The sequence below is a fragment of the Ochlerotatus camptorhynchus genome, unplaced genomic scaffold (genome assembly GCF_037179485.1).
Source record: "Ochlerotatus camptorhynchus isolate MF236.1 unplaced genomic scaffold, CSIRO-AGI_Acam_v1.1 ptg000370l, whole genome shotgun sequence".
NCBI classification, from domain to species: domain Eukaryota; kingdom Metazoa; phylum Arthropoda; class Insecta; order Diptera; family Culicidae; genus Ochlerotatus; species Ochlerotatus camptorhynchus.
Genome location: NW_027040858.1, coordinates 6115920 through 6143488, shown reverse-complemented (window position 1 = coordinate 6143488; position 27569 = coordinate 6115920). Strand labels below are relative to the sequence as shown.

Genomic DNA, 27569 nt, shown 5'->3' with positions numbered 1-27569 from the left:
TTCGTGTCGTAATACGTGAAACCGAAAACCAAAATGACAAACTAGCACTAGAGAGCCATTCGATTTTTTGTCCATTTAGGTCGGAGTTTAGATAGAAGATTGCAGTATTTAAGAAAATTGTACCGGACACAATGCTCATTTGAATGATGAATGAACCACAGACAAACAGACGTAACTACAATTATCTTCAAAACATAGTACCGCTAAATATAGGACTTCAGTAACGACATCTCGCGGAAAACAAGCTTGCTCACTGATTCGCAAACAATGTTGCATACAAGAAAACCGAATATATAGAAACGTCAAAGTGAGCCGATGTGGCGAGTAGTTCGCGATAACATTCAAACTAGAGAGGGTCTACTAGACCCTATCTAATTCAAAATTCAAACCAATCGTTAAATGCGCAAACGATGATCCAGAATGAAGAGTTACGCCTGTTTCTCTATGAATGAACTATACAGTTTGGAATTCTCTCACAAGGTAGCTTATAACTTGAGTTCTTCTTTAGTCGATATCCCGACCTCAACTAGATAAATGGTTACTTTCTTCGGCAAAGCGAATCGGTTTAGGTTGAGGTAGATATAGTCGGGTAGATAGTTTAGTTCAGAAATCGCTCTCCAGGTGGTGCTAGCATCTCATAGCTCTTCAACAACTCGATAAACATTAGATGGAAGATTGCAATCTTCAACAAAGTTATTCAGGTGGTCAAAACCCTTTTGTTGGCGTTTTCTCAGCTTAACAAGTAACCGACAAGGTGTTTGAGCGGAATTTCGAGAGTGCAAAGCATGATATTCGGCCTAAGTATTCGGTCGAATACTATAATAGCGACCGTATATTCGGTGCATCACTATTAGTGATGCCTCTATGCAGAAATTGTGAAAATGTATTTATTCCGCATGCATTACCTTGACGTATCGATAAGGTATAATCGAAGATGATTCGTTGGTAAAATGTTACTGTTTTTGACAAATTCGTTCAGGTGGACATGGACTAGAATCCGCTAGAAATATACGCATCATATCTCAGTTAGATGGTAACACATTTTAACAAATTTTAGATCATGTATGACTTGTTTGGAGGTGAAAATTGAACTTGTGTCCTTGAGGGTGAGAGGCATGGATGCTAATCACTGCACCGGGCTCAGTGCATCTCATCCTAAAGGTTATAAACGATCTCTCACTCTGCTGCGGGTGCTTTCGGTAAATTAACTAACTGAATTGTTATCAGTATCGATCAGATGATTTTATTTAACCACCCTCTCTACTGTATACATATTCTTGTTGTATCTTACTAATAACACCATAAAAACTTCATCCGCTGCTGTTGGCCACCCCTATCGAGCTGAGCTGCGTTTGAACGTAATCAGCCGCCGCTTGTTTGATGCGTTTCACAGCTGCCCGATCGCCATGTTTCTCCTCAAATGCCACATACTTGGTGTACAGTGTTTTCATGTTCTTCATCGGCAGCCGCTGGGCAATGGCTCGGTCCAACGTTTGACGTGCGACATCGATCAACCCATCCTTTACCAGCATGTCCACGTACTGGGACCAGATGTCGGTTCGCTTCGGATAAGACGTGATGATCTGCTCGAACAGGATATGCGCCTCGTCCCGTTCACTGTTGCGGTTGTACAGGAAGGCGAACTTTACAATCAGTGGGATGTCTGAAAGGTAAGCTCACGAATTAGATAGGCCTGCCAAATTGAGCGATCAGAGTTTACTTACGTTCTTTGTTCTCCAGCGATTTCAATGCCTTACTTAGCAAAGGCTTCACTTTGATCGAATGTCCAATTTTGTAGTAAGAATCGGCAATCAGAAGCCACATCTCTGGTTGTCTACGGAACCTTTTTTGCAAAATGTCGATTATCTCCAATGCTTCCGGTGTTTTGCCGCAATCAATTGCGATTTCGATGACCCTCGAGTACACCTTGAATGGATCGTTGTACTGAACGGCTTCTTGCAGTACCTCTTTGAACGTTTCAACGGTTTCATATCGAAGTTCAAGATTAAGCAGTGCAATCCACACGTTGAGGCGTTCGTCTTCCTCGCGGAAGTTGATGGTCTTCAGTGCCCGACGTGCCACGGCTCTAGCCTTCTCCACTTCAGCCGACTCCATATGAAATACCATATATCGAATCCACAGGAGACTGCTGTTCGGTTGAGCTAGCATCACACGGTCGAACTGGTCGGGCGTGTGAGGATCAATCGACTCATCTGCCAGTTCGTCTTCGATCTCACGGATTCGTTTCTCCGCCTGTTTGATGGCCTCGAAACGCTCCTTTGCGTTGAGACGCTTCTTCATTTGCACTTCCGGTTGTTCATCATCATCGCTGGATTCCGAATCTTGCTTCCGAACCGATGGGTTCGTGCTCCAAAAGCCATCCGCTCCGGGTAGTTTTTCCTTTTTCGAGGCAGCTTTTACTACCTTGACGCCTTCCGGCTGTTTCTTCACGTCCTGTCTCTGAACGGTGACTGGAAGGGTGATCTTGTTCTTATTTGTCTTACTTTTGAAGCTTGTCTGCTGGGTAAGCTGGTGGAGTTTGTCCTTCTTCTCGAGCTGCCCATTCTTGGAACCCGACTGCTTGCTCGCTACGTTAGGTGGAGCATTGGCAGCCGGGCGCTTGGATAAAAAATGCTTCTTGTTCTTGTTTTTCTTTGCTACGAAGTCATCCGCTCCATCCAACTGGCTTATGACGAAGGGTTTACCGGACTTAAGTTTCTTGGTAGTAGCTTTTTTCTTCTCTTTCTTGACTTTTAGCACCTTGGCTGGTGATGCTACTGCGTTGGATGTCTTTAGCTTGACCAGATCCTCAGATGATACCCCTGTTTTCTTTTGCTTTTTCTTGGATTTCTTTTTCGACTCTTTAGGTTCTGGTTGTTCTGCACCTTCGTCTGAAACATAAAACAAAAATTGATAAGTGATACATTGCGTAGAGTGGAACTTTTCCTAGCAATCAGTTGAAATCGAAGCACTCACCTTTATCAATTCCGGAATCGCTGTGGCTCTCGACGACATTTTCTTCCGGGTCGGATTCTTCCGGATCCTCCAGTATTGGCTCCTCATAATCATCCGGCAGCCAGCAGTCCTTGTCCCCCTTGTCCTTCTTAGTCGTAATCGATTTCTTAAAGTCTTTAAACTTGTCGTAGGATTCCTCGGTCATTCCCTGTAATAACCCTTCCGATGCCCGAACCAGAACAACCTGTGCTTTTTTCCCCAATGCCGACACTTGGAAGTCGTTGTAATGACATTTTACCGGTACGACAACCAGCGGACAGTCCACTTTCGAGAGACAACCCACTGCAACGTATTCGTTTTGGAACAACGTTACAAAATCCCGCCTTACATCACTATCGAACAATTCCTGCGGAAGTTTTGCCTGCTCTTCATCGATCAAGTGTTTCAGATACTTCCGTACGATGCAAACGTGGACTAACTGCTTCTCTACATCAACCCAAACGATGCGACCTTCAAGTTGATCGCCAACGGTGTAATCATCTTTCTTGGGATCTTTGATTGCAATTCCCATGGTAGCCGATGGTTCGTCGCTGCCAAGTCGCACCACCATCTGATCGCTACCGTCGATCAAGCTCTCCACCACGCACATCACCTCCTGTCCAACGGTGTACTGAGCGAATGGCTTATCGCGGGATTTAAATCTGAAACGATATCAAATTGATTCCATTAGCTCTGTGTCGAATTGGGGTTTGTTCTAACGATTCGAACCACCTCTGGTGTTTGTGTGAAAAAGGTTCGTCTTAAATAGACCGCGAGTTCAGAACAACGTGTTCATTAGTCAAAATGGGTCTCTGTTGGGCCTTGATGTTTGTTTTGAGTGTTTTCGTTTTCGACGCAAGCCAGGCGGCCCAGCGATCGGCTACCATGTGTCAGTGCGAGTGTCAAAATCGCGTGACCTTAGATCCATCGCTGCACAACTGTATGACAATTTTCAGCAAGAAATCCAAAGGCTACATCACAGCGGACGAACATTACGTCTTTGAACCGAATGAAAAAAGGTATGTGTTTGCGACCAACAAGAACAAAAAATGGGAAACGGCTAAGTGGTTCGTCTACACCAAGGATTCGTTCAATCAATCGTACGCTCTAAGAAACAAATACGTGAACGAATGGTTGTTTGCTGGATCGGACACTGCCGCACGTGATGCCTACCGCAGGTACGTTTTCACATGGGTGAAGGAAAAGGAAATTGTACCGTACGAGGGCTACTGGCAATTCATTCCCGATCCGAACAAGCTCCGAGATGGATATCGCATAAGGAACGCTTGGTCCGGCGAGTACATGTTCGTCGATGACGAGAAGCACAGTCCACGATATGACTATAATCGCGTGTACCTTTGGCGCCACGTGGGTCAGTTCCAGTCTACCGATGACCGACATTGGTTTACCGTGGCGAAATGCTAATTGGAGTCTGACTTCTGTAAGGATAGGATTTTTCAGAAGGACAATTTCAAACGTGAATAAGGAAATCTCAGACTTTCCAGCTAAATCTGACCTAACCAAATTCTACAAAGAACAAACATTTTGGTTACTACCAGATATGTGGAGAGTATGTATGTATGTATGTAGTTCTGAAAGAAGTCCAAGAAGTTTCGATAATTTTTTGTAGATAGCAAATTAGTAACTTCGCTTTTAGTCAAAAGCTTTTGCACTTATTTTCATCAGATGTCACAACCGCTTTTCGTGAGCTATTAATATTTACAGCAAAAAAAAAACTAGATATTCAGACTCATTTCCAATATCTTATCTTAAAACACTCTTTCCCTGTCGATACTTCGTTACCCTTTAAGCATAACGGCTTCCCACAATGGCTTGCTTGATTCCATGATAAGCGATATGGTACCATCGGACAGTGAATTTGAAGATAATCTATATTAATATAAAAAGGAAATGGCTCTAATGTTGGCCTCTGGATCTTAGATTGTGCCCATCACTAAAAATCTGATATTTATCAATTTTATCTAGATGTTATTGGTCCCATTGGTACTTGTGGATATTTTTTATCGCTATTGAAAATTTAGTCGATTGCTGAATTTATGCATGGGCCCAAGTTAGGGGCATTTAGGCCGACATTACAACCAATTCCCCCTATAAATGAATTGCTGTCTATCTGTCTGAACGGAACGGCGTGAAAATTTGTATGCAGGGATTTTTGGAGCCCGGAAAGGTTCTTATGATGGTTCTACACCCCTCCCCTCTCTGTAAAGGGGTGGGGGGTCACATACAAATGAAACTTAAATTTCTGCATAACTATTCTTTTAAATTTTCGTTTATTTAGTTGCAATCCCATGACCTTCAAACACTATATATAATGCAATCGAAGCAAACACATCATAGAGATCATTAACCTTCATAAACTCTCAGCGAAATCATCACAGTAGAACAAGGTGAGTTTTGTATTAGTAGTACTTAAACCATGCATAGAGATAAGTTAATGTACCAGAACCTGCCGGACACTTGCGCCTACCCGAGTGAGGGCCCGGATACCACCACCCATGTGAGTCTAGAGTATCGTACGAGCTGACGAGTGCAACGGGAAGGACAGTAAGTGTAGACTAAGGGATTGGTCCCTAGATACGCCGACTTAGTGGAAGGCTCGGTTTATGCCCTGAACAATTACAATTAAAACCAGTCCCCTATACGGTTGCCTCGTTCGCTTCTTTTCTGTCCCCTTCTCCAGCTTAAGCCGTACTTCCATTGGCGTAGAGACAGACTCTGTTGTGCGAGCAACCGACAGGAAGAAAAAGATTTCCAATTCTCTAACATTTATTTCACGGGATGTTAAAAAATCCCTTCGGGAAGAATTAATAAGAAATACATACATTAGTTTGGGCTTGGGCTATAAGCTACAATTCGTGTGTATCTTTATGTTTAGGATACTTGTTAGATGTGTTTGTTTTTCTTAATATACGAGTTTATGTTGATGGCTACTTACGTTTACTGTTCTTCTAGTAATAAATCTGTCCGTACTCGCAACAATCCGTACTATTTATGTGTAGCTGTGTCTCTTGTGTAGTTAGTAGTATAGTTTGTAAGTAGTTCATAAGTTTGCAAAACACCGCCCTAGTATTTAATCTATCCACATGGAAGTTGTTCACTCTTTTTCACAAAAAACCTCACCTATCCACATGGAAGTTGTTCACTCTTTTGCCCTGCCAAGAAAAAACTTCCACATCATCGCGTTTGACAGCTGGAAACCACGGTCGGAGTTGGATTCTGGTGGCGAGGTTTTTGTGGTGGATTCTGCCACCGAGGTTGTTGTGGTAGGAGAGGTGCGTCACAAGGCACAGGGTTGTGACAGACTCCAAACCTACGGAGCAAATCATTCAAAAACTGCTTCTGGCTGATATTCATAACTCCTCCTTCCACATCGTGCTCAATGTGCATTCCAAGAAAGCACCGTATCTATCCTCCGTCGGTAATCTGGAACTCCGTTGCCAGACATCACTTCACAGTTTCGACTGCTTGCAGGGTTGATGCAGCGATAACCTCGTCGTTAACATAAATTACCAGGAGCACCGTGTCCTTACCGATCCTCTTCGAGTACAAACACTGGTTGTTCGCGCTCTTGGTAAATCCCAGTCTTTTCACTATAAAGTTGTCAAATCTGTCGTTCCATAATTTCGACGCATGTTTAAGTTTGTATAAAGATTTGTCCAGGCGACACACCAGACAATCTCCTTGCTTGAAGTCCTCTGGTTGCACCATTATACATATACCTCGTTAAGCTTGCCATTGAGAAAAGCTGTTGTAACGTCCATCTGGTGGACCACCATCTTGTTGTGATTTGCTAGAGCCAAAACCGTCCGCAGTGTATCGAGCTTAGCCACGGGCGAGTAAATTTCCGTGTAGTCGAAAGCGAATCTCTCGCCACAAGCTGAGCCTTGTAGCGGTCAGGCTCACCATTCAGTCCTCGTGTAATCCGGAACACATAATTATTGGTCACATCAGTGCGCCCCGGTGACAATTCCATCAAATACCACGTTCTGTTTTTCGACATAGAATCCATTTCTTTTCGCATAGCAGAATTCCACTTGCCCCAGTCGTCCCGTTTCCTAGCATCAGCAAACCGTCATTGGCACGTTATCGATATAGTCTTATCGCGTTGAGAGCGTACCCAGCATACTCAACCTTAAAATCGTCGTGCCACGCTAGTTCGCTGAAGCTTTGACCTCCCTTGCGTATTGCTACCAGAGGGCGTTTCAGACCGTGTCACAGCTGGTCCTCAGGTTCATCTGTTTCGTCCTCTTTAAAGCTTCCGAACTCATCACCCGAATCGTCAGACGCCGAATCATCAAGCATCGAATCTTCAAGCTCTTCTCCTCCGCATCACTATTTTGCTGATCATCACGTCACGAATAACCGGAACCTGAATGAAGCCGCTAGTACGAGATTGTCTTCCATCCGATTGAAAAGTATCACCTTCAATACAATCCACATCGCGAATGAACTATTTTCTTCGCGCTTGGAATCCAATGCATTTGAAGGACTATGGTTTACCAGGTAAGCCGCCGTCTGAACTGCTTGCCCCCAACATCTTTTGTCTATCCTCACCTTTTCGACTACAGTGTGGTACATTCGCTCGCTTACTCCGTTCTGCTCTGGTGTGTGGGGAATCGTCCACTCCACCTGGATGCCCTTTTCCGTACGAACACTGTGCTCCTATATTTGCCGTCGTTATCACAGCGAAGGCGACACACTGTCTGGCCGTCACATGAGCCACGTACTGACGAAATCACTCGAAAACATCGTCCTTTGTCTCAAGCAGAAACGTCATGGTAAAATGACTCCGTTCATGATTAAAGTTGACGAAGTATTTCACCCCTTCTATGCCAACCGGCGACACTAGCCCGCACACGTCGGAGTGTATCAACTTCAGCACTCCCGACGATCGTTTCTCGTTTCGTGTCTCGCACCACGAACGGTTTTCGAGTCTGCTTCCCAATTACACACAACGGTTTTCATGTTCGTACTATCCGATTTCAGACCGCTAACCATGTGTTCCAGAATCAGTCTTTCGATACTCTTCGTATTCAAGTGGCCGAACCGGCAGTGCCACATTTCAAGATTCTCCGAAATGCGTCCCCAAGACAAAAGTGATTCACTCACGCCGTACTTGTCCATAAAGAAATCTAGACGATACAGTTTTCCATACCGCGAGCAGCCACACGCGACAAGTTCCGATCCACGATGGATCCACCGCATCAATTGCACCGCAACTCAGGTATAAAAAGAACGTTGTTTACAGAACATTCAGTATATTTACCTTTGACAAGGGCCATCACTCTTACCGTCCCTGTATGCTTCGCCAAAATCGTCTCTCCGTTATTTGCAACGGCGATCTCCACTGGGAATGACAGTGACTCCAGTTTGTCAAATAGCGCATTGTCATTCACCAGATGGTCCGAGCAGCCGGAATCGATAAACCATTGCACTTGACTGGACTCATCCGGCGAGACGATGCCACTGCTCACTCCTACAAAACAAACACCCTCTTCTTCGGGCATTCAGCCAGCTTATGGCCTTCTTGCTTGCAGCCGAAACACCTCATCACTGTCTTCTTCCTGCCCGAAAACGCAGCCGAATCACTTTTTGTCATGGACGATTTGACATCTATTCCTTTTCGTTTGACCTCTTCGTCAAGAAAGCAGCATTTGACGAATTCCATACTTAAATTGTCTTCTGGTATGGTGACAATTACTACCGTAGAAAACGACGGTCCCAACGTGAGCAGCAAGTGGCAAATGATATCAAGCTTCTCCATTTCCGCTCCAGTCGATCGATACCGGCTGACGAGCCGATCAAAACACAAAAAGTGTTCATGTAGCGAGCCACCCTCAAAACGCAGACTCAACATCTGACGCTTCATGTGAATCCGACTAGCAATGCTTCGTTGTTCAAAAACACGCTTCAGCGCATCTCAGATCTCCTTGGGCGTCTTCTTCTCCTCCGGGTGTCAATAATCCTCGAGATAAGCCAGAGAAGCAGCGATTTGCATATTCTATCCTGCTTACTCCGCTTCTCCCTCAACTTTTGACTACTTAGGACTACGTCTTTAATTTCTATACTGGGGGTCATATTAAAAAAATCAAAATTCAGACCTGTAACGAAAAATCCCAAACACGGACAAACACGGTAGAGCGCAAATCGAACAAACGACACATTGCGCACACTCACAAGAGCGAGCTCAATGCTCGGTTGATCGACCAACGGTTGATCGGAAGAGAGGAGAAAAGCATCGATAATAAAAACGCTTGCCAAATCGTTTTCTCCGTCTACAAACCATCGAGGAGGCGATTTCCCGGGCCAGGGAACAACACGTGCCAGTATCCAGACAGGTGAGTAACACTCTGAACCTTGACAGCCCTACCAAAGATCTCATTAGACTCCGTAACACCATTCGTAGGCAGTACCAGCGTACTGGCCTGCCTAACTTGAAGACCAATTGTAATCGATTAACAAAGATCATTCAGGCCAGGATGGTGGATCTCAGAAATAACGATTTTGCTAGTAAGATCCGCTGTCTCCCAGACTGTGCTAAGCCCTTCTGAAAACTTACAAAAATTCTTAAAAACAAGCCTAGGCCCATTCCACCACTGACCCCACTGGATCGTTCTGGCGACCCAGTGGTTCATCTGATAACTCCTGAAGAGAAGGCTGCCGCGATAGGTCAACACTTCGTCAGCTCCCATAATCTCGGACAAAACATCGTCAGCCCTCATGAATCTGAGGTTGCTGAAAATGCAACCAATCTTCTTCAGATTCCTAACATTTTTCCAGAGGAATCCGAGATTACGGCTGACGAACTGTTGGCCTATATCAAATCATCTAAAAACATGAAGGCCCCAGGTTTCGACAACATCCTGAATATGGAACTCAAACACTTGAGTTCCAGATTCTACAACCATCTGGTCCTCGTGTTGGAAGTCAGCTAAAGTCATACCCATCCGGAAAACTGGGAAGGATCCGTCCTCTCCTTCAAGTTATCGACCAATCAGCCTTCTCTCAGGGTTATCAAAACTGTTCGAAAGAGCAGTGTACCACCGGCTCCTAACATCTGCCGATGAAAAACAACTTGTTACTCGAGGAACAGTTTGGTTTTCGGAAAGGTCGTTCGACCATCCACCAGCTGACTCGAGTAACAAACATTCTCAGACGGAACAAGTCTGTATCGAAAACATCTTCCATGGCGTTGTTGGACGTTGAAAAAGCGTTCGACAATGTCTGGCATGATGGCCTGGTGTTCAAATTGCAGCAGTACGGTCTTCCAATCTTCCTAGTGAAGATAATAAACAACTATCTATCAGACAGGACGTTCCGAGTCTCTCTGAATGGCATCACATCGGATGCTTTCAACATCGGTGCCGGGGTTCCACAAGGAAGCATCCTTGGCCCCATCCTATTCAACCTGCCCACCTCCGATATGCCGGCTCGCCCTGATGGTGGATCGTTGTCTCTGTTCGCAGATGATTCATCCATCGTCTACAAGGGTAGGGTCATCGGAGCTCTGACTGCCAAACTTCAGAGAGGCCTGGACGTCCTGTCTGAATATTTCAACAGCTGGAAGATCCGTATCAACGCGGCAAAGACCCAGGTCATTATCTTTCCACACCCTAAATCTCCCAGACTTGTTCCGTCGGAGAATAACAAGATCTGCCTGAACGGCACAGTGGTGGAATGGTCCAAAGAGGTCGTGTACCTCGGTCTAACACTAGACAGCAAGCTGCTTTTCAGGGAGCACGTTAACAAAACGAAAACCAAGTGCAACATCTTGATAAGATCGTTGTATCCACTTATCAACAGGAAGTCAACCCTGTCCCTGAAAAATAAGCTTGCTGTCTACAAACAAATCATCCTTCCTGTAATCGAGAACGGTATGCCAATCTGGGAGAGTTGCGCAATATGACATCACCTTAAACTCCAAAGGATCCAGAACAAGATCCTTAGGATGGTCCTAAGCAGTCCCCCGCGGACTAGAAATTCTGAGATCCACCTCCTGGCTGTTCATCCTGGAAAGGTTCAGAGACACCTGTCTGAGATCAAATCATCAGATCATACGTGATCTAGCACGTTAGGTTAAGTTATACTCGTAGTTAGGTAGGTTATCACTTTTTTCAAGTCAGATAAAACACATCCCCAAAGGGGTATTCTGTAAACTAGTTGAAAAACGCAAATATTAAATTAGAATATCAAATTAAACAAAGATGAAGAGCAAGGTAGGCTAATCAATTAAAATGATAAATCAATGTACCATAATCAACAGAAATAAAAATAATTTTACTACTACTAGTTTTCTCCGTCATTTGCTTTCGAGCAACGGACGGATAAGCGTCGGACACGACGTATGAGTGGAACAGCACGCATCGCATCAATACGAACACGACGACGACGACGAAGAAAACACCCACATCGACCGAAGAAAAGGCTTCCCGCTATAAGAAGCATGACTAGGTCGCCGTCATCCAGTCGGCCACCAATTCAAAAACGGAAAGAGTTAAGAACTAAATGATCAACATATTTGTTCCGTCCACTAGCGGTCCTACGTCAAGCTTCCGTTCGTGCCCCTAGGCACAGATCCTTCTACTTTTTCTTCTTCTCCTTTTTCGCCTGCTTGTCGTTCGGCAGCTCTTGCAGTTCGTCTTCTTCGAATAAATCGTGCTCCTCCAGCAGTATACCTGCGTGCGGAACTTCCAGGCCATGGACACTGTATACAAAGATCATTCTCTGATCGAATGAAATTTCAGACCATTCAAAACGAAACATCGAAATCGCTTTTTCGAATGATAGCTGCAACCGGATGACGGTTGTTTTGAAATCAGATGATTTTCCTCTCGAATACAGGATGAAAATTGTTATGAGAAGGGATAGGGCCTTCAGTTGAAATGCAGAATGATTGTGATACTAAATAGAAATACATATGGTATTGGTTCGGCCCCAAAACGATGATGTAAATAATTCTATCGAACGTCATTTGCTGACAAACGAGGTGAAAGCATAGCTATCGCTATCAGAGCTGCTACGAACAAAGGAAAAGGATGAAAACCAATTTTTGGCTAATTCGTGGTAGAGGAAATTTCCTCTACCACGAAGAAATTTTGTATTCATAATGGAATGACTGATTATGGCTATTCCGTATGGAAATGTAGAAAATCTAATTAAAAGCTCTTGCATGTCACACTATTCTTAAATGTTTTTCGTCTGAGTGCCGTATGCTTTATAACCAATTTTCAAACTAAAATCATCCTGTATGGATGACAGTCATATGGATGTTCATCATCTGACGATGAATTCAACCATAAGAAAATCATCAGAAATTCGAATGCATATTGTTGAAGGGCTCGAGCAATGCAATAATCATTCAAAGTATTGCGGATGTTTTGGTTCAGTGTAGTTACTGCCATCGAACATGTACGCACGCTCTATTTTTTCGTCTTCCTCCATCCTCCTAGAGAGAATCCACGAACATCGTTTTCTCATTTCCAGTTTTTTTTTACAGATGAGACTGACTTGCGGTTATGGGCAATTACGTACCTTTGAATGAGTCCTTTCACGTCGCATAAATAGGTCTGCATGTAGCGCATGGCATCGTTCACACCCTGCGTACACACCTCCTCAAGCTTGGGTGCTACCACCAACAGCACCCCTTCCGGTTTCATCACTCGATTGATCACCTTGGCCATAATCACTTGTCCCTCTTCGATTGGAACGTTGTAATTTCCCTCCCCGGCCAGTTTGTTTATCTTCAGTACCACCTTCCTGTGGTAATCCTTCAACGCCAGCCGGAAGCAAACTTTCTTTTCCGTCGACAACAACTCAACACAGTACGCTCGCAGAATCTGTCCAACCTTAACGTCCTTCGTTAATGTTGGTTTCCGACGGAAATAGTCCACATCCCGGCAGCTGTAGACGTTCTCCTTCACATTGACCGCCCGCAACTGTTCGCCTTCCTTCAGTACACTCTGGAAGATGGCATTGTGCGATGGGAAATCGGAAAACATCTCCGGAGGAATGACCCCAGTTTCGTTTTCCTTCACCAGGTAGATATCGGCGCCGGTGGCAAATACTCCCGTAACGGTACCATTGACAACGTGGCCCAAATTCTCACTGTCGTCTGTCAATGGAATGGCAAGGGTTATTTTTTCACCGTTTTCCGTCACTTCGTGGACAGTGAATCGCTCCACAATGCCCGGTTTCAATCGGGCAATTCGGTTCTGATCCTGCGTCACGGAACGACAGAACTTGAACAGGATAGCGGTGATCTTGTTGCAGAATGCTACCAGGAAGTATTTTTCCTGTTCGGAAATCACGGTCCCTTGGTATTTCTGGCCTTGCTTGATGTCTTCTCTGGCGGTTACTAGCTTGGCTGACTTCTTCATATATTCAGAATGGTTGGAGAATTGAGCCATTTTGCGATCCTCTTCGATTGCGATCAAACGAAGCTTTATGGTCTGGTTCACGGTGAAGGTTTTCGAAGGTTCAAAGTTGTGTGACGTAACAATCCCTTTGATATTGTCCAGCTCTACCAGATAGCCTCGCTTCTTGTCCAACACTTTGGTGATGCGGCAGTTATAAATGTCTCCCACTTTGAGATCGTTCAAGGTGAAATACTTTGTCTCGATTGTTTTATCATCATCGGTTACAATAATGGTCCGATCGAATGCTTCGTAGCGCATTACCCGGACAGTGTGAACGGAGTTTATCTGATATTTGGCCATTACAATTTGTTCGTCGTAGTTTTGGTTGTATTTGCTTCTCAGAATGTACCTCGGAAGCAAGGCCTTGTGTTTCTTGCCAATCTGGAACCATATGCCACTAGGACATTTGTGGATTATCTTGGCGTCTTTTATCACCTTTCCCGGAGCAATCGGATCGGTTACGGGCACTCTGTTCCCATCGTAGTGGGCCAACGTCAGAAATACGTGTTTGGTGTGGGGCATCACGTAAAGGATGCGTGCTTGAAGCTGCTTAAAAATTTCGTAGTTCTTCGGATTCGACAAGGGCCTCTCTAACATGTTCTCGTTGACGAACGCCGGGACCGTATCGTCAAACAGCGTTCCTTGCAAACCATTCGATAATATCGATTCAACGGTGAATGTCACAAGCGATCCCGGTACCAGCGAATCAATATTTGCTTGAACTATTTCCAACTTCCTGGGTTCTGTTGGTTTGAATGCCTTCAAAATTATCGTCGCGGAACCATTCGCCTGAGTTACCTTCTCTATTGAACAAAATAGGTTTTTCCCAACAATCATCGTGTTGTTCCTTACATTGTGCGTTGGAAGAAAAGCTCGCACATTTTTTATGCCTACGTTCATTTGGTAGCCATGATCTTCCTCTTCCTCAATAGTCGCAGTTAGGATCAGACCTTCCACCAGATGTTTGCAGTTAAATTCGCTATGCAAATCCTTCGGATCCAGTGTAAGTCCGAGCCGTTTGTCCTTGATGTACTTAGCCTTAATCTTTATGTACACCAAATCCCCTACTTTGTACAGTTCATCCAACCCCGGACACCGTTCCTCTGTGCCTCCAATGCTATTCTGCAACAAACCGTGCAGTCGAGTAGTGTAGGCCTCGGAAATCGACATCAATGGAACCGTACCGAACAGTCTTCCCGGCAGCGAGATTTTCACATCCATTTTGGAAATCTTGTACACACATCCCATCAGTAGCATTCCCTCCTGGGCCGTTTTGAATTGCAGCGAAGCCGCACTCACACTCTGTTCCAGTTCTTCCTTATCGTGTTCAATCTGCTCCAGACGCGTCTGCTGTCGGTCCTTCGGGCGAAGCTTATGAGGCTTCTCTTCGATTGCCGTTGATGCACCATATTCCTGAAAAATAGAAACTCAGTTAGTCCAATTCTCCAATCCTCCAAACAACGCAACCAACAGACATACCGCCGATTTTTTAAACTTTTTTCGCGGTTTGTCCTCATCGGTTTCGACCTTTCGGCCGCGTGGAAATGATGGCTCAACGTACACCATCGTTTCTCGAGTTGGAATTTCCTTTTAGCAATCACTGAAAGCAAACCACTTTTGCAATTGATTTCTCGCCACCGTTATCACTATTTTCAACAAGCAGATCGGTCAATTTTCAACAAAATATCCTCGGAATAAATCGAATAAACAGAAACGTGCGCACATGTGAAGAATGTTTTCCAGATATTTTTTCCCATAAACGTCATGACAGTTCGCTGATGTGAAAACATTGCAGGGTCGTAGTTAGGAAGCGAGATGGAACAAACAGGAATTGGCCGGATTGGCGGGATTTTGAATGCAGCATAAAACCTAAGAGAAGAGGTGACAATTAGGTTTTGCACCGTCGGGGTTAACCTCAATCTGATGACAGTTCAGTGGTACTGTTTACGTGGACTTAGTCGTTTTTTTCTTGGGTACACAGCAAAAAAAAATGTAATATCGATCAACGTAATTCAAGCTGATGTATGAAATAATGATGTAATAGCAAAAAGTAGATACAATATTACATCAATGGATGTAATTTTGTTCGCAAAATCGATGTACATCGTACAATGTGATATTACACAACCGATGGATTGACCTGGTTGCATCAGTTTCGATGTAATATTCAACAACTTTTTTTGCTGTGTAGATTTTCTCGATAATTTTTCAGACTGCAGTGAGATGTAAACCACACTTCTGCATTGTCCACGAGCAACATCCTTTCACCGCGCTGTTCCTCGACAATTTTCAAGTTAAAATTCTGAAATTTTAGAATTTGTTTTTTCGAAAAAACGACTAAGTGCTTGTAAACAGTACCACTGAACTGTCAAAAAGGTTCAGCCTATTAACACTGCGTTCATTTGTGACGTCACGCTGCAGAACCTAATACGGGGGCGAAAAGGAACCACTTTTCTGTCAAACGTGAACCAGCTCCTGATTGGCCGATTTCATGTGCATAAGATAGAGATAGAGATGGAGATAGAAATAAAAGAGGAAGAAGCCAATTGTCACCTTTTCCTCTTAGCATAAAACGGGCCGGCAGCATTAAACCAAGATGGATTCACTTTGTGTTTAAGGTGTTCTGATTCCTGCAAGATTTTCACCTATTATATTTTTCTACTGAGATCATTTCAAAATGGCGGAACTGCTTTTGTAAACAATGACTTTAAGCCTGATACGCAGCTGAAAAGAAAACGGAAAAGTAATTTTTGAGGAATATTCCTAAAAGTAAATTTGACAGCTATAGGGAGGTGTATTTTGCTAAATTTTGAGATCATAGGGGGGTGTCGTCTAGGGTGTCGTCTAATTTGAAAATTCTCGATTACTTTTTCGAAGGGACATATCAGCTTTTGTAACCAATGCATTTGATCGTAACTGGTAGCTCGCCCACGCATGCTAACTCTACCATCAGATTGGAAAATTTTCCCATACCTGCTAGTGTGCGAGCTATCAGTTTACGACAAATCGACGATCCATTTGATCCATTGTTTACAAAAGCTGATACGTCCCTTCGAAAAAGTAATCGAGAATTATCGGTTTTATGTTGTTAAAATGCATTGAAAACATCATGTTTACAACAAACGTTAAAATTACCTAACGGAATACTTGATCAGACCATTATTCCGCAAGAAGAGTTAAATTGCATTCAGAATTCGTCACCTTCATGTCGATCACGATACTAATGTAATCGATCTTTCCTTTACCGATTTCTTTTGAACTGCGTACTGGGTCAAGAAATGCTACACAGAAAAAAAAAAGTTGTTGGATATTACATCCAAACTGCTGCAACCAGGTCAATCCATCGGTTGTGTAATATAACTTTGTACGATTTACATCTATTTTGCGAACAAAATTACATCCATTGATGTAATATTGTATCTGCTTTTTGCTGTTACATCATTATTTCATACATCAGCTTGAATTGCATTGATCGATATTACATTTTTTTTTTGCTGTGTAAGGAAAAGTAATTTCTTTAGCATTCCGTGTCCTATCCCGTAGCACGTAAAAACGTCATTACTTTTCAGCTGCGTACCAGGCTTTATTCAGGCCAATTCTGGAATACTGCCACCTAGTATGGAATCCATACATTTCCATACACGAAGAACGCATAGAATCTGTCTATGCAATTCCTTTTATATGCTTTACGTAAATTGAATTGGACTGCATTTCCATTACCATCTTATGAAGCGCGCTGCATGCTTTGCAATATGCAAATACTAGGGAGCGCCGCCAATTTGCAATGCTTTTCTTCATCAACGACATTATTTCATTGCGCATAGATTCACACCTTCCCTAATAAAAATAGTATGGTTAATTTGCTTAACGATGTGTTCTGGGTATCATCCAAACCATTTGTGGAATAGTTCAATGATTTGGGTTATCGTTCGTTTATGGTTATTTTTTATTAGGGTTGTCGAACACGGAATTTATTTTCTGAAAAATCATATAGAACAAACTATGCAAAAAATAGCCCAATCCTCGGCCCAATCAATGGAATGATGCGCCTATATAATTTGCATTGCGGAACTATTGACATCACTATGTCCAAGCAGCAAATAAAAATTAAGCTATAAAAGAATAGAATTAATGCATAGTATGTATAAGTAAACATTGTAATAATCACTGTATGTAGTCTACACTGGCTTGACGAAATAAATAAATAAATAAATAAATATTGTCGCGCTTATGTTAAATTCTCATTTGGTGACGGTCGAAACGCGCCGCTCATAAGCGCGATGCAACTCCGCCCTTAAGGATTATACACAGGTGTGAAACTTAGATAGTATTTTATGGCAGCGGCTTGAGGAGCGAATCCTGGATAAATAGCCGCCGTGTGTTAAATAAATGGGCGCAGTCGTACGGCCATAAACAGAAAGCAGATGGTATAATCCCATTTTGAGAAATTATCCTGCAACACACAATAAATATTAGTTTGTGGAGTGCGGGTAATTTTACATTAGCTATAAACAAAGCCAAACGGACCAAACCCACACTTAAATCCCGCCAGCTGCGGGCTCTCTCTCTCTCGATATAGAATCAACTGTCAAAATCTCATCATCCCGCTAGAGAAACACATGTGCGCTTTCGTCCCCTTGTGCGATCGTTAGGCGCATGTTTTGTTGATTGTCCTGTCGTGCCAGAGATAATATCCTTAATAGCTTTCGCATGTGTGTTGTTCACTTTTCTCGCTCCGTACTGTGAAAATAGTTTAAAATCTTCCTATAACTTGAACTTGCTTCATCTTTTCTACTCCCAAGTTTATTCTTGAAAACTGTGCTTCACTCCAATCGTTTTCTTTGCTGGAAATAAGCGTCAGAATGGCCGATGATGGTAAGATAAAAAAATGTGTTTTTGTGATGAAATCTTTGAGGATTGTTTTTTTTTTTTCCTGTGGCAGAATGTCCTCCACTCTGTGAGATGGAAACGGGAGATTCTAACGGCGAAGAAGATGATGCTGACGAGTGGGAAGTAGCCGAGGAGCAGAATGATCCGGTAAGATGTTTGTTCTGTGAACAGATCTCTCCGACGATGACGACGGCTATTCGACATGCCCGGGAACGGCACGAGTTTGACTTGGGCGAAGTAAGACGTAGATTTCATCTGGATGAATATGCGTACATAAAGATGATCAATTATATACGATTGGAGAAGCCGGATCCGTCAGTGTTCAAGAATGGTACGAGCGTGTTCTGGTCCGATGACAAGTACTTGAAGCCGGTTGAGAACGAGACGTGGTTGATGTTCGATTTAGACGAACTGGATGAGATCTTGTTAAATGGCAATGGGAATGGGGGTAGTGGAACGCGGGAGAATGGCAACAACATTGGGGAGACGATAACGTTGACGACTGATCAGTACCGGAAGCTGCAGGGGATAATCAATGAGCTAACGGCGCAGCTACGGGAGAAGGAAAATCTTCTGCAGCATGCGTCCAGTGACATAGAGAAGATGAAGGAAAGTTTCCGGAATCTGCTGGAACAGCAGAGCGAACAGATGGTGGGAACTGGTAAAAATAAGAAGGCACCTGACGAGAAGCTAGCACAAATCAGGGAAGAGCTGAGACACTGCGTTAGCACAGTGGCCGTGGAGGACGATCAGGGCTACTTCAATACGTACTCGCACTTTGGTATTCATCACGATATGTTGAGTGTGAGTATATAGATTTTAGGAATGTGTAGATTACAACAACAGGTTTCGGTTTCAGGATTATGTTCGAACAGCCAGCTATCGTGATGCCATTGTCGAAAATGGTGAAATCTTCCGAGATAAGACGGTGCTTGACTTGGGCTGTGGTACGGCTATTTTGTCCATGTTCGCTGCCAAAGCCGGAGCGAAGGAAGTGATCTCGGTCGATCAGTCGGATATAATCTACCAGGCGATGGATATTGTCAGAAGAAATAATATCGAGAATATTAAGTTCGTAAAGGGACGGCTGGAGGATAGCGAACTGCCGGTGGAAAAGGTGGACATTATTGTGTCCGAATGGATGGGTTACTTCCTGTTGTTCGAAGGGATGATGGATAGCGTGATCTATGCTAGGAAGCAGTACCTGAAGGAGGGTGGCTTCATCCTCCCGAACAGGTGTAATATTAGTATAGCCGGGTATGGAGATATCGAGCGGCATGACGAGTTTATCGGATTCTGGAAGAATGTTTACGGCTTTGATATGTCCTGCATGAAGAAGGAAGTGTTAAGGGAGGCCACCGTAGAAGTGTGCAAACCGGAACATGTCATCACCAACGCTAACATAATTGCCAATTTCGACCTGATGGAGGTGGACGTCGATTGTCCCAATTTCAGCTACAACTTTGAACTTACCGTCAAGAAGAGCTGCAAATTGACTGCCTTGGTTGGTTATTTTGATACGTTCTTTGAACTGCCTCAGCATGTTGAATTTTCAACCTCGCCCTACACGAGACCAACGCACTGGAAGCAAACGATTTTCTACGTCGAAGAACCGATCTCCGTGCAGGAAGGACAGGTGATCAAAGGTAAGTTTATATGCAGACGGGACCCGAAGGACGCACGGTCGCTGTTCATAACGATCGAGTACCTCGGCAAGGTGCTTAAGTACACCCTCAACTAGCAGATTGGGATACTCATTCTGCTAAATTAAAAACCGCGCAGGACATTTTACGAAGCGCGATTCAATAGAAGAAGACCAACAAACAGCTTTAAGCATGAGAAAATAGGAGCTTGATCACAACACAAAATAAGATTTCACACTTTTACTAGAACGACACACAACGAACGCAAACAAGGCAAACCAATCCTATATTTAAACTGCCTTGTTGGAAATTGTTTCCCTCTATACTATCGATCTACATGGGATATCGCTTTAATTTTGAACTAGACTATAACAACTTTTCTCTTCCAATTTTTGAAATCACCCAAATACCTATAGGAACTATACTCAGAAAACAACTCACTAGAGACAATCAGTTTCTCTCTCGGTAGGTCCACAGAACATCCCTCAGTTTTTTGATCTTTTTGCGCCCGGAAAATTGTCAAAGTAGAACCAACCATCGCTCCTCTTAAATTAAATAGTAATCGTAAAGGTTTCCCGTTCGTTGATGATACAACTATCTACCTACTCCCCTTGCTCACTGTTAGTAGAATAGTGTTTTTTTTTTTAAAGAACATCAGCTAGAGGAGGAGCCACAACCCAATAAACAGTAATGTGTAGTTGAAAAGGAACAAGCTTTAATTTTTTACACTGAAGGCTAATTTTTGTACACACAGTTTTTTCATCCCTCGAGAACGGAATGTTTAGCCGAGTATTTTTGATATGAGAGAAAGACAGATTTTGATTAAAGTTTCAAACTGCGAACCAGGAAAATATAACTAGTAATACATATAATCAAGGCAGAAATTGTCGCACTTCCAAGGTTGATAGATTATAACTGAATAGAGTACATTAATATAACACCTTATAAATATAAAGGACATAAATTGAACTATCTTTACCCTGTTGCTACTACACACAGTCTGGTGTTTTATCTATATGCTTACACAAACAGAAAAAAAAAGAGTTTATAACATACATTACAAGTTCGAATATTTAACATAAACGACATATCTTAACTGACAGTAAGTCATTCAATAAGCATGATAATTAAATTTTTCAAGCATTTATATGTATTGGTGCTGCTGTAGGAATTTGCGCGACAAAAAGGTACGAGGCGAATGTCATAATATAATTGTCAGAATTCTTATATTCAGGGTTAAAATAGTGAAAATTCGGAATAAGGCGGTTAGCTCGTAGCGGCTAGTTAAAAGCAATGATAGTAATGGAATTGAGATGATCGTCCGTGTTGATTTTGCCCATTTACCCGTTTTGATTTTGCACTATTTAAGGTCTGAAGTCACGCGTCCGCCATTTTTATTGGTTCATTGAAAAACTGGTGTTTAAACCCAACGATCTCCAATATGGTAAAATTGATTGAAAAATCCAAGTGACCAACTTTTCTAATTATGCCAAACAATGTTCTGTGAAATAGTCAAAGTCCTGGGAGTTCTCAAATTAAAAAATATATATATATTTTAACCATTTCTAGCACTTTATTCCAGTAACTTTATGCCTTTCTCTCAAAGTTATCAGTTGTTAGAGAAAATGGATCGAGAATTCCTTTCGGACAAAAGTTTTGTATTTCCCTAATGATCATTTAAGCATGAAAAACATGTGTGCATTCGTTATTATTTTTGAGAAATTATACTTCAAAGTTGCAAAATGTTTCTTCAAATGTACATGAATTCCTGAATTAGGAGAAAATCCTTTGCCACCGAAAAATCCCATAAGAAACTGTCAATCTTTCCTAGAAGCAGCGCTGCCATTTATACAGATTTATCTGTATTATACAGATTTTTTAATCTTAATACAGACCCGATACAGAATACAGATTTATCACAGATTTTTAAATTACAATACAGATTTATACAGATTTTTATAAAATGCTTGAGAAAAAAAATCTATATCAAAATAAGTTATCAAGCAGTTCTCACTAATATCAATATATGTTATAATTTTGATATTCTTCGCATATCTTTTAGCTCTCATTTTTTTTTTCTGTTAGCCATCAACTCCATCAAAATGAAATCAATTTGAGTTATCAGGAATAATGAAAACAACATAATTCTTGTTTTAATTTTGTTCTCACCCTCTGCTCGGGAACCTATCAAATTTCCATCGACAATTAATGATGTTATGGTGTTTTTGACAGCATTCACAACCAGAGGACCAACCGCTTTCGGATGCATATGGAGCTGGTAGTAAACGATTTGAGATTGTATGGGGATTTACAGTATTAATTGAATATTTCCAATATAAGCATGTATGTTAAATACAAGAAAAGTGCCCGAGCACATTAAAATGGTACAAATACAAGTACTCGTAAACATTTTACTTGCATTGAAAATGTATTTCGTAAGAAATTGCGGATTTTCTGATATTCTCCATACTGCAAAAATGATTTTACCAGCACTGGCGGGGCGACATCTCTCGACTTTTCGGTGTAACTACCACACAAATGATGTAATTAATTGTATTCATCTAGGGTATACGTCCCTAACCTCGGTCTAATATGCAGCCATCAATTACGTTTTTAATCATAACTCATCAATGAATTTACCTGCAAACGATATTCTACTGCTAAATGGTATGCTTAGATATGCTTATCATGTCGTTTGCTATCAGAAACCACGAAAAGTTGAAAAACTTACTTTTTTTAAGACAATAACTCACGAGGGAAATGTATGTAATATGGGTCTATTGTCCCCAAATTGGGTCTATTTATGGATGCAACTTCGTCCTATCTTGTTTGATCCTCAAAAAAACGCTCTTGGTAACGTTTTCTGATGTATTTTTTTTTATCACTATCACTGTTAACTTAATGCTCTTCATTCCTCAAAACATTTCTTAGAGAAAATTTTACGAAAACTACATTAAATCACTCAATTTAAAAATTAAAAATTAAAAATTTCGCTTATCGTCTTTTGACCGCAGAATATCTAAATCAGAACATTGTGATGTTCATTATACAGGTTTGGCAGAAAAAATCTCCCTTCCTGTTCGTTCCTTATCATCCAAATGCAAAACAACATTGTTGACGTTACTCTTATTGCTATATGCTGTCAAATGAATTTCATGGGCCATAGTTAGGAACATAGAAAAGAAATGTGTCCCTAAAGTTGGGTCCATGTTTTACTTGTGAAAACGTTGTTAAACAATTAAAATAAACATAAAATATTCAAACAGCAACTGTAAGTTTTACGTCTAGTGTGTATTATCAGGTAATTCCAATCAATAAATGCCATAATCAGGCCATTTGATGATCGTCAGTCAACCTTCCCATCTTAACCTTATAAGTCATGGCGGCTAAAAACTCCGAACATTGTGATATTCTCAACCAGTTTTATTACTTACGAGAGCTGAAAATGTATTGAAATGTTGTGATATAAATTGATTTGTGTGTGGTACACATTTATCAACCATCAGTGATCAATATTTTCCTTATTTTTTGTGTAATATTCCTTAATTAATTATTTATTTGCGTGATAGGCCGAATGAAAGGACTAGACCCACATTACATACCGTAACCCTATATTAAAAATATCAAATAGTAATGAACTCGTGCACTTTTTTGCATTTAAAACTGCTTATCAGGAAGATAATGAATAGAAACTAAAATCTCCATACATTTTCAAACGGCTTCATATCACTCTTATAAATAAGTACGGACGATATCACAAATGGCGCGATTATATCCCGTATGGTTAGTACGATAGCCCGAATAGGTGGTTAAGCACTTTTTATGGTTATTTTGTATGCACTGTATTTGTAGAACAACAAAACATGATTAATTAAGAAAAAAATCGTCAATACAGAAAATACAAATTTTTTAATAGAGTGGATACAGATTTTTTATAAAACCACCTGGCAGCTCTGCCTAGAAGAGACAATTCCAGAACAACATGTGAAAAGGGCATACAAGCTTTTTGTAAACAAACCTTCTTATGCCCTTTTCTCGCCACCCATATGACACCAACGCAAACCTTTAACATCACCGGGTAGGGGACACTTTCCCCTTCCCGATGATATTGCTGGTTTACGTGGGCGACCCTCGGTTGGTGAGAAAAGGGCCTACAAAGGTTTGTTTACAAAAAGCTTGTATGCCCTTTTCACATGTTGTTCTGGAATTTTTCGACGGTGCCGTCAACGCCAATAGGAAACATGAACCGACTCTACATAAAGCGACTATAGTTCTAGGTTCTGAAACGAGCCATCCGGAATTATTTATTTTTTTTTTAATTTTTCGGTAGACTCGAGTGAAGAATAAGTGTTTCGTTTGCGAGGCACCGCGAGGGGATTTCTGGCCAAGAAGAAACATGGATACACTCCTTCTCCTCCTCCTAGCTAACCAGTTCGTTCAACGAAATCTCGCCCTCACCAAATCAAGCTACGATTGTTACAAGTGATGTTCCAAGAGATGCATTCGATCGCCGTCAGTTAAAATACCGTCAATCTTACCCTTCAAAAAGTTTCTCGTTTACTGCTGGTCCGTTCGGAAACGTCGACGAAGTTATTTGACTTGTTGAGCAAATTTCCTGGCGCGTGGGAATGTCCATAATTTCAGAGGAATCACATCATTATGTTGCTGCTCCGAAGTATTCGAGGTAATCATCAATGATGATCAAAAATCGACGTTTGGATTGATGGAAGATACCATATACCTTTCTCATATAGTTCTTGCAGATTTAAAAGGAAAAACTGTGCTTCCATCAGGGATGAAGGAACAAAGTGGAACGAACGTTTATTCCCTAAATACTAGTATTTACAATACAAGCTTGGTATCGTGACAAAATCGCGGGTTGCTTGGTTTTCACTCCTCCCTAAAGCGAACCCCACACGGTAAGAAATATTGTCAATACTTACAAGTATTGACAATAATATTGATGATGTGAATACAGAAATATTGTCAATACCGATGTATTGACATCAATATAAAATGTATTGACAATACGATTATTGTCAATACAATTTGTCGTGTAGGGTTCACTTAATCCCGATTGCATTCTATATTGACGCCAATACATCATATCAGTGCCAACATTTCAAAGGGACGTAATTGATTTTGTAAACAATGGCTTTAGCCGTCGATTTCTCGCAAATAAAAGTTCACCTCTCCAAATTAACAATGCTAGCTGGTAAAGGTAACATTCCTCTATCTGCTGGTGTCATTAATCTTCATGATTGACCTTTAATTCACGAGAAATCGAAGGCTAAAGCCATTGTTTACAAATGCAATTACGCCCCTTTGAAATGTTGACACTGATATATTGACGTAAATACATCGATATTGACAATACTTCTGTATTTAAATCATCAATATTATTGTCAATAATTCCCTTTTCAATACATTGATACGTGTGGGGTTCGCGAATTGGCGTAATGTGGACCGTACACGATTGTTTTTATTGACAATAATCGTATTGTCAATACATTCAATATTGACGTCAATATATCGAGATTGACAATATTTCTGAATTCACATCATCAATATTATTGTCAATAATTCCCCTTCGCGTCAATATATTGATGCGTGTGGGGTTTGCTTAACTTAGCTTGTTTCAAAAGGGTCATTGGTTTCATGAATCCATCCGCAGTTTGGTATGCTTCGTTCTTGGATTATACGAACCATTGTTCGCAGTAGGTTGGCATTGCTCGACCTTCTGTTAGCTCCGAACGCAGATTCTTCCACCACATCGCCTCTTGAATGGCCCGCGAAAGTACCATGAATTCCTCCTCGCATGATGAAAGGGTTACGGTTGGTTGCTTCCTTTCGCTCCAGGATATGGCAGCCCTTTGCATGGTGAACAAGTAACCTGTTGTCGATCTTCTGTCATCAGGATCTCCTCCCCAATCGGCATCGCTATACCCTTGAAGCCCTCCACTCAAGTAACCATAGGCACGTTATTTCGCCTTTTTAGCTAAATACGGGCCTCATCAGAACTTGCAAACACTGGTAAAGCCGTTGTTCAGCTATATAATGCCAAAAAGGCGAAATAACGTACCAGTCAGAGGCCACATTACGCCTCTCTAAACTGCCCTAGGTCTTTAAGAAAGTTATTTCTAAAGGCATGTATGAACGTGTATTGATTTATCAGCATTAGTAGTAGTATTGGAGCTGTTTGGAGAATTGGGACAATTAAACCCAGTCCTTCTGCGTGAGAGCCCCAGGGCGAACCGGTGTAACACGCCGATTCGTACTGTACACTGACCCGCACTCGTATCCACGTCTGTTTGATGGCACTGTCGAACACTGACTGACTCGCCTGTTGCTACTCACTCAACACCAACCGGTATCGCTATCTCGCTGTCCCACTCGCTCATAGGTTCACTCATACATCGTGCTATCACGTTTCCTAATTCATACCCGGTACTGAACACTAATCCCACTCTACTACTTACCCGGTCATGATGCAATGCGTATCAATCCGTTACATCCTTCCTAATTTTTAGTTGTTTACTAAGCGTATTCTTTTTTTAGTGATGTTTATTTAGCTATTGTTTCTAACTTTTATTGTACGTTATGTTTCGTATTTAATCTACCATCTGAGTTTATTATTTGAATTTTACACTACAAAATCATCAAATTTAGTCGGTCGTCTGCAAACCCGCTTCGTACCTGGTTTCAGAGGATCTTCTGTAGAGGTCGTGGTACCGCCTTGGATCACATCTCCGCTCGCATCTTCGGCAACTTCAGTTTCCGAATCTGTAGTGTCGATCTCCGTCAAAGGTGTTACAGCGTCTCTTAACTTCTTCAGATGTGAACTGTTCCGCTTATACGTCTTGCCAGTTCCCATTTACCTTACAGTGATCTCCCCTCCCATGATGTCTGTAACCTCAAATTCTTCAGATCCGAAATTTGGCTGATATGATCCGTTTCTGATGTTCCGCATCAACACCACGTCTCCCTTCTCCAATTTGTGATTTTTCGCCTGCCGCGCTCCGTCAGCCCTTGTTTTGTGTTGTTCCTTCTTTTCCATGTCGTGATCTCTGCATGATTCCCATTTCAAACTCGGTGGTTGATGAATAGATGGTATACGATTCCGTATCTCCCGGCCAAACATCATCTGTCCCGGGGAAACACCAGTCGTTTCTTGTGGAGTCGAATGGTATAACGTCAAGTACTCGTAGAGATCAGCCTCCCAATCTGTTTCCTGAATACAACTAATTTTGATTCGTTTTCCAATATTACGCATCTGCCTCTCCACAGCTCCATTTTGTTCCGGCCAATACGGTGTAGAGAGGTTCAGATGGATCCCGTAACTTATACAGAAATTCCGAAATTCAATCGCCTTGAATTGCGGTCCATTATCTGAAGTAATCGATCGTGGTATGCCGAACGAACTAAACATTCGCAATAGTGCACCGATTACTTTTTGTGTTGTTGCCGGCTTCATTGGTTCTATCTGTACAAACCTTGTTGTGTAGCATACGACAACTAGTAATGACACGTCCCCGGGAAGACCTTCCTTAAAATCGATCGCTAAATCTTGCCAGGGCATTGTCGGAAGTCGACGGATCATTGGATT

The 27569-nt window shown here is 42.0% G+C and overlaps 3 protein-coding genes and 1 long non-coding RNA gene across 4 annotated transcripts in view; 2 read left to right on the top strand and 2 right to left on the bottom strand.

Moving 5' to 3' along the window:
- The window catches only part of ATPsynO (ATP synthase subunit O, mitochondrial), a 172016-nt gene that overhangs the window by 68986 nt on the left and 75461 nt on the right, over nucleotides 1-27569 (top strand). The gene's annotated exons all lie outside the window — the stretch shown is intronic.
- On the bottom strand, nucleotides 1259-15178 carry Rrp5 (Ribosomal RNA Processing 5). The gene is made up of 5 exons (XM_065232612.1): nucleotides 14910-15178; nucleotides 12547-14843; nucleotides 2977-3656; nucleotides 1725-2891; nucleotides 1259-1663 (listed from the first exon to the last, which is right to left on the bottom strand). Exons 1-5 carry the CDS (start codon nucleotides 14994-14996, stop codon nucleotides 1311-1313), a joined length of 4584 nt encoding a protein of 1527 aa, XP_065088684.1. The 5' UTR covers nucleotides 14997-15178; the 3' UTR covers nucleotides 1259-1310.
- On the top strand, nucleotides 18046-21855 carry Art3 (arginine methyltransferase 3). Its single transcript, XM_065232466.1, has 3 exons — nucleotides 18046-18305; nucleotides 18373-19124; nucleotides 19180-21855. Exons 1-3 carry the CDS (start codon nucleotides 18293-18295, stop codon nucleotides 20059-20061), a joined length of 1647 nt encoding a protein of 548 aa, XP_065088538.1. The 5' UTR covers nucleotides 18046-18292; the 3' UTR covers nucleotides 20062-21855.
- Nucleotides 23924-26216, bottom strand: LOC135710009 (uncharacterized). The gene is made up of 2 exons (XR_010518386.1): nucleotides 25031-26216; nucleotides 23924-24863 (listed from the first exon to the last, which is right to left on the bottom strand). It is a non-coding gene; the product is annotated as an uncharacterized LOC135710009 (long non-coding RNA).